General features: G+C 38.7%; 1 protein-coding gene across 1 annotated transcript; it reads right to left on the minus strand.

Moving 5' to 3' along the window:
* Positions 1–528: 528 nt before the first annotated feature.
* Positions 529–13,208, minus strand: LOC137054518 (Kinetochore-associated protein DSN1 homolog). Its single transcript, XM_067429014.1, has 11 exons — positions 13,097–13,208; positions 12,760–12,787; positions 12,139–12,409; positions 11,983–12,056; positions 11,798–11,870; positions 9,127–9,208; positions 8,967–9,017; positions 7,970–8,041; positions 7,742–7,889; positions 6,106–6,193; positions 529–1,076 (listed from the first exon to the last, which is right to left on the minus strand). The coding sequence occupies exons 1-11, from the start codon at positions 13,126–13,128 to the stop codon at positions 994–996; spliced, it is 1,002 nt and encodes a 333-aa protein (XP_067285115.1). The 5' UTR covers positions 13,129–13,208; the 3' UTR covers positions 529–993.
* Positions 13,209–14,196: the final 988 nt, after the last annotated feature.

Consider the following 14,196-nt stretch of genomic DNA (forward strand, 5'->3'; position numbering starts at 1 on the left):
GTGAACGTCACTTTGTTCAAGCTCAAATTCTGTTATTATGGCATGAGAGTTCAGAGCAGGTTGTGTTTAGTCTTGTGGGCATGGAAATGTGATATAAACAGAGAGGATGTGAAGTGGAGAAATCACTGGGAAAATCTTCTAAGCCCGTTTCTTGCTCAGCAGTCCTGTGCTATGTTGAATAGAGAACAAGGGATGGAAGTGTGGGGGAAGGGGTCACAAGAACAAGCATAATAGAAGGCTAAAAGGCCCTCAAAGAGCTCATGACTAAACCCCAAAGGCCAGTGTCTTTTCTTTAGGCTAATAACGATGACTTGAAGCATATAAATACTTGCTTGCAATGTTTGTCTTGGAAACAAGACACCAGCTCAAACATTTCATTCAATTTTACCATTCAGGCAGAAGAAGAAAAAAATGGGATGGATGAATGAATATCATCCATAGGCCATTAGACATGCATGATACTTTAAAGACCATTTAAAAGCATTTAAGTGCTCAAACAGAGACAAACATTTTACAAGACAGAAGAAGTTGAAAGTACACGTCAAGGCATTTAATCATATTCAGACACTTAAAATTGTACAAAACAATATACAACAGTCTTTAAACCACACAGGTCAAAGTAGAGCTGTGAATAACTATAGTCTGCCATCTAGTGTCCAGCTTTGCACTTCATCTACACATTCTGAACCTTTTCCACACACATCAGAGGACATTAAACTAAACAGCCACAGACATTAAAGACAATTCAATATTCATCAGCAAATCATGGGCATGTCCACACAGAGTAGCAACAGCCAAATATGCACGTGCGTGTTTAGTATAAATGACTTTTTTTGTCCAAATTACTGGGTAACAGTAACATATTAGGTTATAGAAAAAAAGTAGAATGTTAGATTAAAAAGATATTAAAGCATAACCAAAATGGTCCTATCAGATCACAGAGCTTTTCTGTGGAAGCACAGCATCCTGTGGGAGTCATTACAGCGCTGTAAACTAGGAGGAAACACTAGATATGGCTCCTTTTATCAGCTGTTTGACTGGGGATGAAGGGAGATTCTGAAATCCAGCCCTGGAAGCTGTGGGGGGGGGAAAGCCTAGTGTTTAATGTATGAACCAGGACTTATTTCACACACTTCTGAATTACAGTAAAATCACCTGGCACTATCAAGGCAGCGATTCAAACACCAAAGCGATCTTATTCCTAAAAGATAATGATTAATGCCTATTAAACCTATTACAACTAATAATCAAATCTGTGTTGTGGCTGAATAGTATCAGCATTTCTGTTACAAATATTCATATTAAATCAAAGAAGAACTGGGATAAGAGTTTGTAGTTCAGATATAAACACTAATTTCTACAGAAGCGATCAAAATTGAGCAAATCACATTTTGAAAGAAACTTGATGCTTCAAATAAAGATTGTTTCAATCACAATTAAATGGACTGTAGCAACTAACATTTTGTCAGAACCTCTAGTAAATGACATAATTTTGTTTAGTTGTCCGTTTAGAACGGTTGGTTTATCACTACATTAGCTGTTGCTGCTGCTTTGCACTTGATTTTTATCTTATGCTCAATAAAAGTACACTACAGTTCAAAAGTTTGGGTCAGTAAGATTTTTAAATGTTTTTTAAAGAAGTCTCGTATGCTCACCCAGGCTGCAATCATTTGATCAAAAGTACAGTAAAAACAGTAATATTGTGAAATATTACAATTCAAAATTCTATTGTAATATACTCTAAAATGTAATTTATTCCTGTGATCAAAGCTAAATTTTCAGCATCATTACTTCAGTCTTCAGTGTCACATGATCCTTCAGAAATCCTTCTGATATGATAAATTGATGCTCAAGAACATTTATTATTATCATCAATATTAAACAAATTCTTTTTAAAGAGTCCTACTGATCTCAAACTTTTGAAGGATTCTGTGTTGGTGTCCATTATACAGGTCCTTCTCAAAAAATTTCCATATTGTGATAAAGTTCATTATTTTCCATAATGTAATGATACAAATTAAACTTTCATATATTTTAGATTCATTGCACACCAACTGAAATATTTTAGGTCTTTTATTGTTTTAATACTGATGATTTTGGCATACAGCTCATGAAAACCAAAAATTCCTATCTGAAAAAATTAGCATATTTCATCCGACCAATAAAAGAAAAGTGTTTTTAATAGAAAAAAAGTCAACCTTCAAATAATTATGTTCAGTTATGCACTCAATACTTTGTCGGGAATCTTTTTGCAGAAATGACTGCTTCAGTGCGGCGTGGCATGGAGGCGATCAGCCTGTGGCACTGCTGAGGTGTTATGGAGGCCCAGGATGCTTCGATAGCGGCCTTAAGCTCATCCAGAGTGTTGGGTCTTGCGTCTCTAATCTTTCTCTTCACAATATCCCACAGATTCTCTATGGGGTTCAGGTCAGGAGAGTTGGCAGGCCAATTGAGCACAGTAATACCATGGTCAGTAAACCATTTACCAGTGGTTTTGGCACTGTGAGCAGGTGCTAGGTCGTGCTGAAAAACGAAATCTTCATCTCCATAAAGCTTTTCAGCAGATGGAAGCATGAAGTGCTCCAAAATCTCCTGATAGCTAGCTGCATTGACCCTGCCCTTGATAAAACACAGTGGACCAACACCAGCAGCTGACATGTCACCCCAGACCATCACTGACTGTGGGTACTTGACACTGGACTTCAGGCATTTTGGCATTTCCTTCTCCCCAGTCTTCCTCCAGACTCTGGCACCTTGATTTCTGAATGAAACGCAAAATTTGCTTTCATCCGAAAAAAGTACTTTGGACCACTGAGCAACTGTCCAGTGCTGCTTCTCTGTAGCCCAAAGTGTCTTGACCTGGGGAATGCGGCACCTGTAGCCCATTTCCTGCACACGCCTGTGCACGGTGGCTCTGGATGTTTCTACTCCAGACTCAGTCCACTGCTTCCGCAGGTCCCCCAAAGTCTGGAATCGGTCCTTCTCCACAATCTTCCTCAGGGTCCGGTCACCTCTTCTCGTTGTGCAGCGTTTTTTGCCACACTTTTTCCTTCCCACAGACTTCCCACTGAGGTGTCTTGATACAGCACTCTGGGAACAGCCTATTCGTTCAGAATTGTTTTTCTGTGTCTTACCCTCTCGCTTGAGGGTGTCAGTGATCAGTCAGGTCGGCAGTCTTACCCATGATTGCGGTTTTGAGTAATGAACCAGGCTGGGAGTTTTTAAAAGCCTCAGGAATCTTTTGCAGATGTTTAGAGTTAATTAGTTGATTCAGATGATTAGGTTAATAGCTCGTTTAGAGAACCTTTCATGATATGCACATTTTTTGAGATAGGAATTTTGGGTTTTCATGAGCTGTATGCCAAAATCATCAGTCAGGCATGTGATTGGCTAAGGACAAAAAAGCAGGAAAATATACCATATTTTATAATATAGACCAACCCCTACCCCGCCGCGCCGAACAAACTGGTGGCGGATCAATATGGACAGTAAAGCAGGACCCATAACAACTTATTTGAACAAAAAAATACATTTTATTGTAATAACTTTTTTGTACAGTATGAAAAATAACTAATTATTTGGTGGATGCATTTTTACCCAATTTTAATAGCTAAATGTGCAACATGCACATTTTCATGTCAAAAGAAGGCCTCAATTTTTCTATGACTCTTTAGCCTTTGTAGAAAGCTTTTTTAGAGCCTCTACACGTTTCTTTTGGAATTTGCGCCTGGCATGATAAATTAATCTATAATGACGAAATGGGGGTGCAATTCACATTTATTCCACAAGGTGGCGATGTCTGATACACAATGATGAAGTGACGTTTCACTCATAGTTACGTCTGACAGAAAACGAAACAATAATAATTATAATCTGCAAAACTTGAAATGACTCAGTGATTTACTGCAGAGAGCAAGTACTAAACACAATCATATGTTAGTGTCACTGTCTCTTGATGATGGATGTGGTCAAGAAGCTGTCAGTGAGCAAAATATTGATTTTGAAGACGTTGAAAATGAGTTGGAGAATATGCGTGAGATCGCGAATATGAGGCAGAAGCTGAATATACTGGTAAACGATCTCTGACGAGGAAATATGATGATGGTATTAAACATCTGCTCAAACTGAACCCTTCCAAGCAGGGCCGGCGTTTGCTATAGGCGAGCTAGGCGGTTGCCTAGGGCGACAATTGTGTTAGGGGCGCGAGCGCGCTCTAGTGCCGCCCATACTTCCCATTAAGCATAGAATCGGAACAAGCGAAATACAACATAATGTTCATTAAACATGATCATCATCGGGCGCCCCCTCCGCCACACGTTTAATTACTTATCAACCTGATTATTAGATTGAATTGATGGTGATTATTGATTATTAGTTCAGGCGTTAGGTCAGGCAAGTGCTCATCTTGCGCGTTCATCAAAAATGAGGCGTCTAAACCCGCGGATGCACAGGGACGGAAAAAGAGAAAGAAAGAAAGGAAGAAAATCGAAAGAAAGCCCAGTATAGAGGTTAGTCTTCTTATCTCAGCCAATAAGTTGTCAAACAAAATAAAATTACTTAGTATCAATCTTATCAACTAATATTTATTTTATAAATATTATTAATATTGCCACTAAGCTATCACTTGCTAGTTTTCTACATAATTACTATACGTATTGCAAACATAACTTCACTGACAATAATCTACAATAACCTAAATGGATGTCATTAAATATCAAAAGTCCAGTTCGTTATGAATATGGATAACGTATGCATGTTATTTATGAAAAGTACAAACGCGCTCTACGTGGGCGTCGGAAGAAAATAAATACGGCCTCTCGTTTTTTTAGTTTTTCTTTTACTGGAGCAGCCTAACGAGATGCCATATTATTTACATTAAACACAAATATGCTGTGTTCACCAAATTCTTCACAGTGGCTGTAGTCTAGTGGTAAGACGCATGGCATCAAGATTTGATGCAGATCGATCAGAGGTTCGATCCTGTCTTTTACCACACTCGCTCTATTCCCTTTTCCCATCACATATCAGATCGGAAAGGCATTTATTTTCAATAAAAAGTGAGAAAATGTTTGAAAAGTGGAAATAAAGCGTCAAACGTGTTTAATAATAAGTGCTTCTCGGTTAGGGGTAGGCCTAGGAAAACAGACGTGCTGAATTAGAATAGAGACGATAAAAGTGAGTGGGGTGGGGAGGGGTGGGGGGCGCAAAACTCAATCTCGCCTAGGGCAACCAAAGAGCTAGAGCCGGCCCTGCTTCCAAGCTCCAAAAGGTAACGAAATACGTTTTATTTTATTCTTCTGTGGCTGTTACTCTAACATCAGGAGTTGTATATATTATCGCGACAGGTAGAGGTCTAACGTTATCCATGTTAAATATAACGTTAGAACCGGGTCCCCAATATGTAAGAATGTTTGGCGAAACAGTCATGCATTTAAGGGTTAAGCTATGGAATGGCTTCAGATGACTTTGTCACCCAAACTGACGTGAAAAAAGCGGGGGGCGCCGAAAAGCGCGCTGTTTGCATATATAGCTAGTGCTAGCAAATACAAGTAATGTTAGCTGTCAAGTTAATGTTAAATGCAGCTTAAACATCCTGCCATAGTGGAAAATCAATCAAAATCGATCATCTAATCAATCGACAACTAAGTCAAATTAGTAACTTATAGGTTATATATAGACACAAGCAATAGTATACCCAGATCATCCGATCCGGTGATGTTCTTGTCACGATACAGTCCTTGTTGCCCATCCCGCGATCGTGGTTTCGACCCGGGTTACCATGGTGACGGCTGTGAGATGACGGTCAACCCACCAATCCCCCCCGCCCCCGCCAATTTTTTTTTTTTTTTTACAGATCTGCATGATTTACGTAGGTCACATTTTCAGGTCGGAAAATCCGGAATTCCGGATTAATCCGGAAAAATCACATCCCTGATCAGTATCAAATCAATAAAAGACCTGCAATATTTCTGTTGGTGTGCAATGAACCTAAAATATATGAAAGTTACATTTTTATTATTACATTATGGAAAATAATGAACTATATCACAATATGCTAATAGTTTGAGAAGGACCTGTATTTCACAGAGTGAAAAACATTCTCACCTAATCTGGTGCTGGTCTCCTTCAGCAGCAGCTGAGATTTCTCATGGAAAGACAGCAGCTCCCTCATTATACAACAGTGAGAGTCCATCTGTGAAGAAACACAACTGCACATGACTGCAGCTCTCAAAACTGTTTGAACGTAACCAATTCTCTTATTGTACTTTTTACATGATCGTTGTCAAGTCAAAATTAGCAGAGAACAATGTTGCGTCTACATTGTCACCAACATTAAAATATGCCACAAAAAAAGTATTATTATTTTTGTTTAGGATATTTGTCATATATATAGTATACCATTAGGCCTACAGCGCAAATAGCAGAGATGGCCATTGTCATTATGACATTTGATTTGGTGAAAAAAAGATTTTTAAAATTGCCATTTAGTAGGGATGCTTCAACATATATATGATATTTAATGTCAGTTCTATATAAAACTACTATATACTGTATAATGTTGAATATTATGTATAATAATGCAATGGAGGAATATATGGGGGTCCTGACAATGCCAAATGTCTTATGTTACCAGTAAAAAGTGGCTTCCATTATTTTAGTCAGTGATAGAGTGCAAGCATATTTATCTAAAATGAATTTGTATTTTTAGCCTCAAAATCATGAATATTTTTATTCTGGTGTCACTACTGTCCTGAGCATTGGGTTTAGCAGCATCAAGTCCAAGCCTATTCATTTCCACCCCCAATGTAACACCAAATGTAGCAAATTTTAAAATCAACAGTGCGTTTTTGTTAAGCTTTTACCATACGTCTTGGGACTATTATTGAATCTCAATAATATTGTATCATGAGATCAGTATTGTGTATCTAATTGTGACATGATGGTCTTGTTACACCCCTACCATTTAAGCACATCTTATTTTATCCCATTTTTTAAAATTATTTTAGCATTTAAATTTAGAAAATATACAGGAATTTGATTTTTTAATTTAATTTACAACATTTTAATATCTAATACATTTGGATTTAATGCAACAGCTACTTGCAGCCCACAGCCATCAATTTTATTTAGTCCCTTTGCATTAAAAGTTTGTACATCTTTAGTACATAGTTACAAACAATATGTAAAGAAATCTTTACAATTAATGAAATATGCTTAGAACAAACTTTTAAACCCATTGCTAAAATTTGTGATAAGGCTAGTGCAGTGTTTTCAATTCATCAACTGTTTCTGAATACTTTTGGATTTGACTTGTTCAGTGAATCCTCAAGTCTTAAAGGTGCAGTGTGTAATATTTATAAGGATCTATAGACAGAAATGCAACATAATAAACATAACTATGTTTTCAGTGGTGTATAAAGACCTTACATAATGAACCGTTATGTTTTCATTACATTAGAATGAGCCATTTCTATCTACATACACCACGGTTACCCTTAAAGTGAAGTCTCTATTTTGCACTGCCATGTTTCTACAGTAGCCCTAAACAGACAAACTGCTCTACAGAGGGCTAGCTACTCTCTGTTGACTTAGACGATGACATATTTGTCCTGTTTTGGCCACTGTAGATTTTCTATGTCCTTCAAAAGGGAGGGGTGAGCGGTTGCAATTAGCAACCTCACCACTAGATGCCGCTAAAATTTACAAAGTGCACTTTTAAACGTCATGGTCTAGCTCTCACCACTAGCTCCATGTTTCTGAGTAGTTTTTGTTGTCCCATGAGTATTGCCTTATAGTCAGGTTTGTTCAGAACGAGTTGACTCTGTGAAGACCTGGCAAAGCATGATGGGTCCAGTGGCACACCCTTCTCTTCACCCCGCTTCACACACCTGCAAAGGGACAGAAATGCACAACTAAGCAAAACTTCTGCATCCATACATGTGCCGTGAATGCGTGTAGTTGTTCTCACTTGTCCAGTTCTTCAGCTTTGGTCCGGTGTTTGTTCAATAGCGTCTCCCATGACATGCTTTCAGCCTGTAACCTTCAGAAGCACATGATGACCATTAAAGGGTTAATTCAGCGATTAGCATATGGTTTTGTATCAGTAGAAACCCTGGAGTATATTCAAATAATTGCGCTTCCCCCCCTCATATGCCCCTGAGACAAGATATTTATGCATTTTATTTCTGGAAAAATTCCTCCTATGATGCAAATTGACGATATTTGCAACATAGGAGGAATGTTTGGCCAAAGGCTAAAGACTACAGCCACCAGAGGGAGCCATTTCCACATGTTTTGAACCCGCGCAAGGGGGATGGAGATCACACTCACAGCTCAGCTCGAGGCTCCAGGCACTCATTTAAACAGAGCTATGGTGAGCAATGTAAGTCTTTTAACTTCTCAAATTAATTTCTATGAAAGTTAAGCTTACAAAACGCATGAACTGAAACGCGCCAGACTGAACTCGCGTTGTGAATGTATGCCGCGAATGTATGCCACGAGTGTAGTCGCGATTACCTCAGCTCTCATCACGAGAGCTCATCAGCTCATTTATCTGACTCCGGCAGTTAGTGCTCAGTGCTGTGATACTCGCGCGGTGACTCACTCATTATGTTGAACAGACACGTTCAGTTTTTAATTGTAGTGTCTTCTCCAACTCAGTCACAGTAATCAAGTTGGTGGCTTTGGGAATGGCCTCACAGGGCAGCGACGTATTCTGGGAATTGTAGTCTTTCATCCCCATGAGACAAAAATACATTTTCTGTCTTTTCTCAGTCTAGAAGGCACCAAATTAAAAAATAATTTAACATTTCTACTACATTGATGACCCAGTTTAAATACAGATTCATCTTCCCAGCGCTGAAGTACCCCTTTAACAGCTATAGATGTACATGGCAACTGCAGTCATGAAATAAATTCTAATCCATTCTACCATCTTGGACGGATGAGAGCAGATGGAGAATTACCTGTTAATGTCCTCCTGAATGCGCGCAGTGGTCATGTTAACAACAGGGTCACTGCACATAGAGAGAGAGAGAGAGAGAGAGACATTTAATAAACTGGAGTGTGCTTCAGGTGCAAAGGACTAGTGATTAACGTAATAGACACAGAAAAACTGACTTTTACCTCTCAGCAGTTGTGAGTGAATTCTGAGTTTCTCTGCTAATGTCTTTAGCTAGACTGTCCCACTCTTCATGCAAAGATTCAACTGGAAGTGAATGACATTCATATATACATGAAATACAAGATTTGACATAAAATATAATTATTATGGGCATTTACTGTGATACGACTGTGTCCTACACCTGTCCTACGCTATGCCTGTGTCCTATTCTTGAACGCCAGTCTCTCATGAACGCGCGTATGACAGTTAACAGAAGTTAGAGATTCAGATTACTGTTTGTAAATTTAAATGTGGATATTTTACTTACTCAAACGCATCGCTTCAGAAGGCTTTTATTAACCCCCTGGAGCCGTGTGGATTACTTTAATGATGGATGGATGCACTTTTTGGACTTTAAAACAGAAATAGCCATTCACTGCCATTATAAAACTAAGAAGAGCCAGGATATTTTTTAATAAAACTCTGAACTAAATTAAATTGTATTCGTCTGAAAGAAGAATGTCATATACACCTAGGATGACTTGAGGGTGTGTACCGGTAAATCATGTGCCAATATCCATTTTTTCTTCAAATAAATACAGATTAAGATATTTTTTCCCCAAAAACGTTTAAATGGCAGTAAGTTATAACTATCATTCCAGTTTTTTTTCCTCAAAATAAAAAGCTTAAATTTCCTGAAAGATGGTAAAGACAAACGTAACAGTTATATTTTATTCAGTACTGTGCAAAAGTCTTAGGTGCGTTAGCATTTTCACACCAAAAAATGTTAGGCCAGTTATTTATAACTTTTGCTTAAGTGTCAGTAGGAAATATCAGTTAACATTTACAAATATTTCCTTTGCCATTAATTGTAATAATCCAGTGAGATTTTTGTATGCACAAGTACAAGTAGTCAGACAACAGCCGGTATGATCTGATCTCATCATCATCAAATCCGCCTGTGATTACATGAAGATACAGAAAAAACTGAGACAGACTAAACCCAATAAACTTTCCTGCTAAGCTATATCTGCAAGTGTACCAGGGCAAAAACTGTTTGAAACACAAAAAGTGTCACACCAAATATTGATCTGATTTAGTTAATACAAGTTAATTGATGGATAAAATCTATATATGACATTATTTTTGAAAGCATCATCACTTTACAGCACTTTTACACAAATGCCTACAATTCTTTTTCAGTGACAGAAAAGCGATTAGAGGAGATAAATTGAGTTGTTGTGTGATGAGAAACAGTGGAAAACAGAGCAGGTGAGAGACCAGTTTGCTCATAATGTTATATACGCTAGCATACGAACACTGTGCTCAGATTACAATACTTTACAGATAATTATCATGTATCAGGCAATCGAAAAGCTGGCATTGGTCATCTAGGAGTCACAGTCGTTAATATCCATCTACACTAAACTTTAAAAGCTGGGTGTACATTACACAGTGCGGTTTTGGCTGTCATACGAGCTCGCAGATGATTTTCTTCTCTCACATGGACATCGTGGATGCTCGTATGGTCGTGGCTCGCAGCATGTGAGCGAGCGGAAATACAAGACGAGCCGAGCACATTTCCTCGCACCTCCCGATCTCACAATATAAATAAAAAAAAAAATTGGGAGTCGGCCCGATTTTTACCAGCGTATGACTGTCATGTCACATAGGCTAGATCTATGAGTATTATTATGTTATAGCTCAGTGGCTGCAACCATACAGCGTGCATATTCTCACACACACACACACACACACACACACACACACACACACACACACACACACACACACACACACACACACACACACACACACACACACACACACACACACACACACACACACACACACACACACACAGTTTCTTGTTGAAAGGAATGGCTGCTGTTCTCTGCTTTTCAACAAATACATTTTTTGCACACATTATTTTCTCAATCTGAAGCAATAGCAGCAACATTGAAAGCTCCAGTCTCTGTTTAACGCGAAAGCTCGTGTGACTGCACAGTGTACGCCCACCTTAATAACGGTGCACAATTCCCGTTTTCTTCGAGCTGCACGGATTTCTCTGAATTCTGATGGATCTGTGACCTCCCGCAGCGGCCAAACCACAGACAGTATAAAGTTAGTGTTATTGTGTGTTTCATGTGATCCTTTATTTACTCATTCTATGTTATACAATGTTGAAAAAAACAGCGTTTTTTACAAACAGCCAACGAAACGGCCAATTTATCTACTAAATTTGTGCTCTTATGTCTTTTAAAACATTTTAAATCCTGCATTTCCTTTTCATATGGCATTTTCATACAAGGTTATATATTAATCTTGAATTTTTTTTAACCTGCAATATGCTTTTTAAGCATCTTGGAGACATTGCCACAGTTCTAGTTTCAGTCGGTCTCAGGCAGACCAGATAATGACATCAGATTATACCGCCTGTGGTCAAATCTCACTGGATTATAACAATTAATGGCAAAATTAATGTTTGAAAATGTAGACTGATATTTTCAACTGACACACTACAGCAAAAGATAGAAATAACTGGATTAAAACCATCTTTTTGATGAAAATACTAAGGTGCCCAAGACTTTTGCACAGTACTCTATATATATATAGACCACAAACAGGTCATTCCTCTGTCATGAAGCTAGTGAAAATATTGGCAGAATATGAAAACGACTGGCCCTGACTTACCTTGAGTCTGAAGTGCCTCTGCATCAACACCAGGAACCGTGTACAGACTGTTTTTGACTCTCTTTACTGTCCTCTATGTGCAGTCAGGGAAATCAAAATATTTAATCCAGGAAAAAGACAATTAGGTATATTAATCGTAACAGCCTCATTCATTTTTTTTTCTTAACAAATATGCATTTACAGACCTGCATAGCAGCTTTAAATAGCATCTCCAGCCTCTCACTGTCAGATAAAGACAGACTGATGGTTTCACACAGCGCTGAAAGATACAAAGAGAGGAGAAAGTCAACACAACAAAATTCTCCAGCATGACATCCAGTGAAAGGCTCTTGGACTCTTACACTGTGAGGAGCAGGGAAAGGCCGGCAGAGAGCGTCTGCCTCTGGATGATCTCCTCCAGGATTTCCTCCGCGATCGAGGGCTCAGTTCAGGAACGGGAACGCTCACACTTTCCCTCATGCCGTCCTCAATCTTCGAGTCCTCTGGCCGTTCCTCTTCTCCTGAACGTTGCATCACTGCAGGAGTAGGTGAAGTGCAAGGAGACTTCTGAGGAGGACCTGATATGTGGTTACTGTCACAAGGCCGTTTGACTCCATGAGACACTTCTGAGACCTAGTTGAGATGACATAGCACAAGAGTTAATACATAAGGCAGGGGCTGACTATGAATTTACATACTTGTGACATTTTAACTATAGATATTGAATTATGTATGTATAACGACATATTGTGAAATATTATTACACTTTAAAAGAACGTTTCTATTTTAATATATTAAAAAATGTAATTTAAATGTGATGGCAAAGCTAAATTTTCAGCAATATTACTCGAATCTTCCATCTTTTAGAAATCATTCTAATATGATGATTTGCTGAATAACAGTATTTTATTTAGTTACTTATTGCAAACATTTGAACTGTAACGTTACATTATAAAAGAAGAACAGAAAACAGAAAGATTTACCCTGGTGTCGATATTGCTGGCATCACATCTGTGTGAGAGATTAACGTTAAAGGGTCATGTAGATTACCGAACCGAACACCGAACAAACTACACAACTTTGTTTGTTGCATTTAATATATTGCAAAGTATTTAAAATAATAGTTATCAGTACTTGTCCATTAACTAACCAAGTATCATTATGTAAACAATTGAGCTGAGAATAAACAACCGCTTTAAACACAGTTCTAAAAGCTGTAATAAATGTAAATATTTATTCATTCAAAAACAACTATCATGTGTCATTGGAAAATAATTAGTACACTTATTCCCTGTGTTGTAGATAAAAAACAAAACTCACGACTCAAATACTTTGTCCTGGAGCTCCGCCATTTTCTTTCAAAGCCCGCGCGCAGTGTCAGATATGCCCCGCCCACTTTCATTTCGACCGTGATGGTTCTTGGGAACTGTAGTCACGTTACTTTAGCATTGAGTGCGTGCTGAGACAGTACTTTGGTAGTGAAAATATAAGCTATTATTTAATATAAAATGAATCATTCTTTAAAAGTATAACTTACAATACACAGATCAGGCATAACATTATGACCGGTGAAGTAAACAACTTTGATTAGATTATCTCTTTATCACAGCCCGTTAATGGATGGGATACATTAGGCAGTAAATAAACATTTTGTCCTCAAAGTTGTGTTAGATTTTAAACAGGGAAAAAATTAGAGTTTGACAAGGGGTTGGCTTGTGATGGCTAGAAGACTGGGTCAGAGCATCTCCAAACCTGCAGCTCTTGTGGGGTGTTCCCGGCCTGCGGTGGTCTGAATCTATCAAAGTGGTCAAAGGAAGGAACAATGGTAAACCAGCAACATGGTCATGGGTGGCCAAGGCTCATTGATGCACGTGGAGAATGAAGGCAGACCCGTGTGGTCCGATCAAATAGACAAGTTTCTGTAGTAGCTCAAATTGCTCAAGAAGATAATGCTGGTTCTGACAGAAAGGTGTCAGGATACACAATGCATCACAGTTTGTTGCGTTTTGGGCTGCACAGCCGCAGACCAGTTAGGGTACCCATGTTGACCCATGTCCACCGCCGAAAGTGCCAACAGTGGGCACGTGAGCATCAGAACTGGACCACAGAGCATTAGAAAAAGGTGGCCTGGTCTGCTGAATCACATTTTTTTTTCCATTACATGGATGGCCAGGTGCGTGTGCTACCAGGGAAACACATGGCACCAGGATGCACTATGGGAAGAAGGGAAGCCACCAGAGGCAATGTTCTGCTGGGAAACCTTGGGTCCCGACATGTTACTTTGACATACCACCTACATCGTTCCAGACTATGTGCTCCCTTTCATGGAAACCGTATTCCCTGGTGGCTGTGGCCTCTTTCAGCAGGATAATACGCCCTGCCACAAAGCAAAAAAGTGCTGAACAAACAAGTCTGATCCA

Source organism: Pseudorasbora parva, chromosome 2 (assembly GCF_024679245.1).
Source record: "Pseudorasbora parva isolate DD20220531a chromosome 2, ASM2467924v1, whole genome shotgun sequence".
Classification (NCBI taxonomy): Eukaryota; Metazoa; Chordata; class Actinopteri; order Cypriniformes; family Gobionidae; genus Pseudorasbora; species Pseudorasbora parva.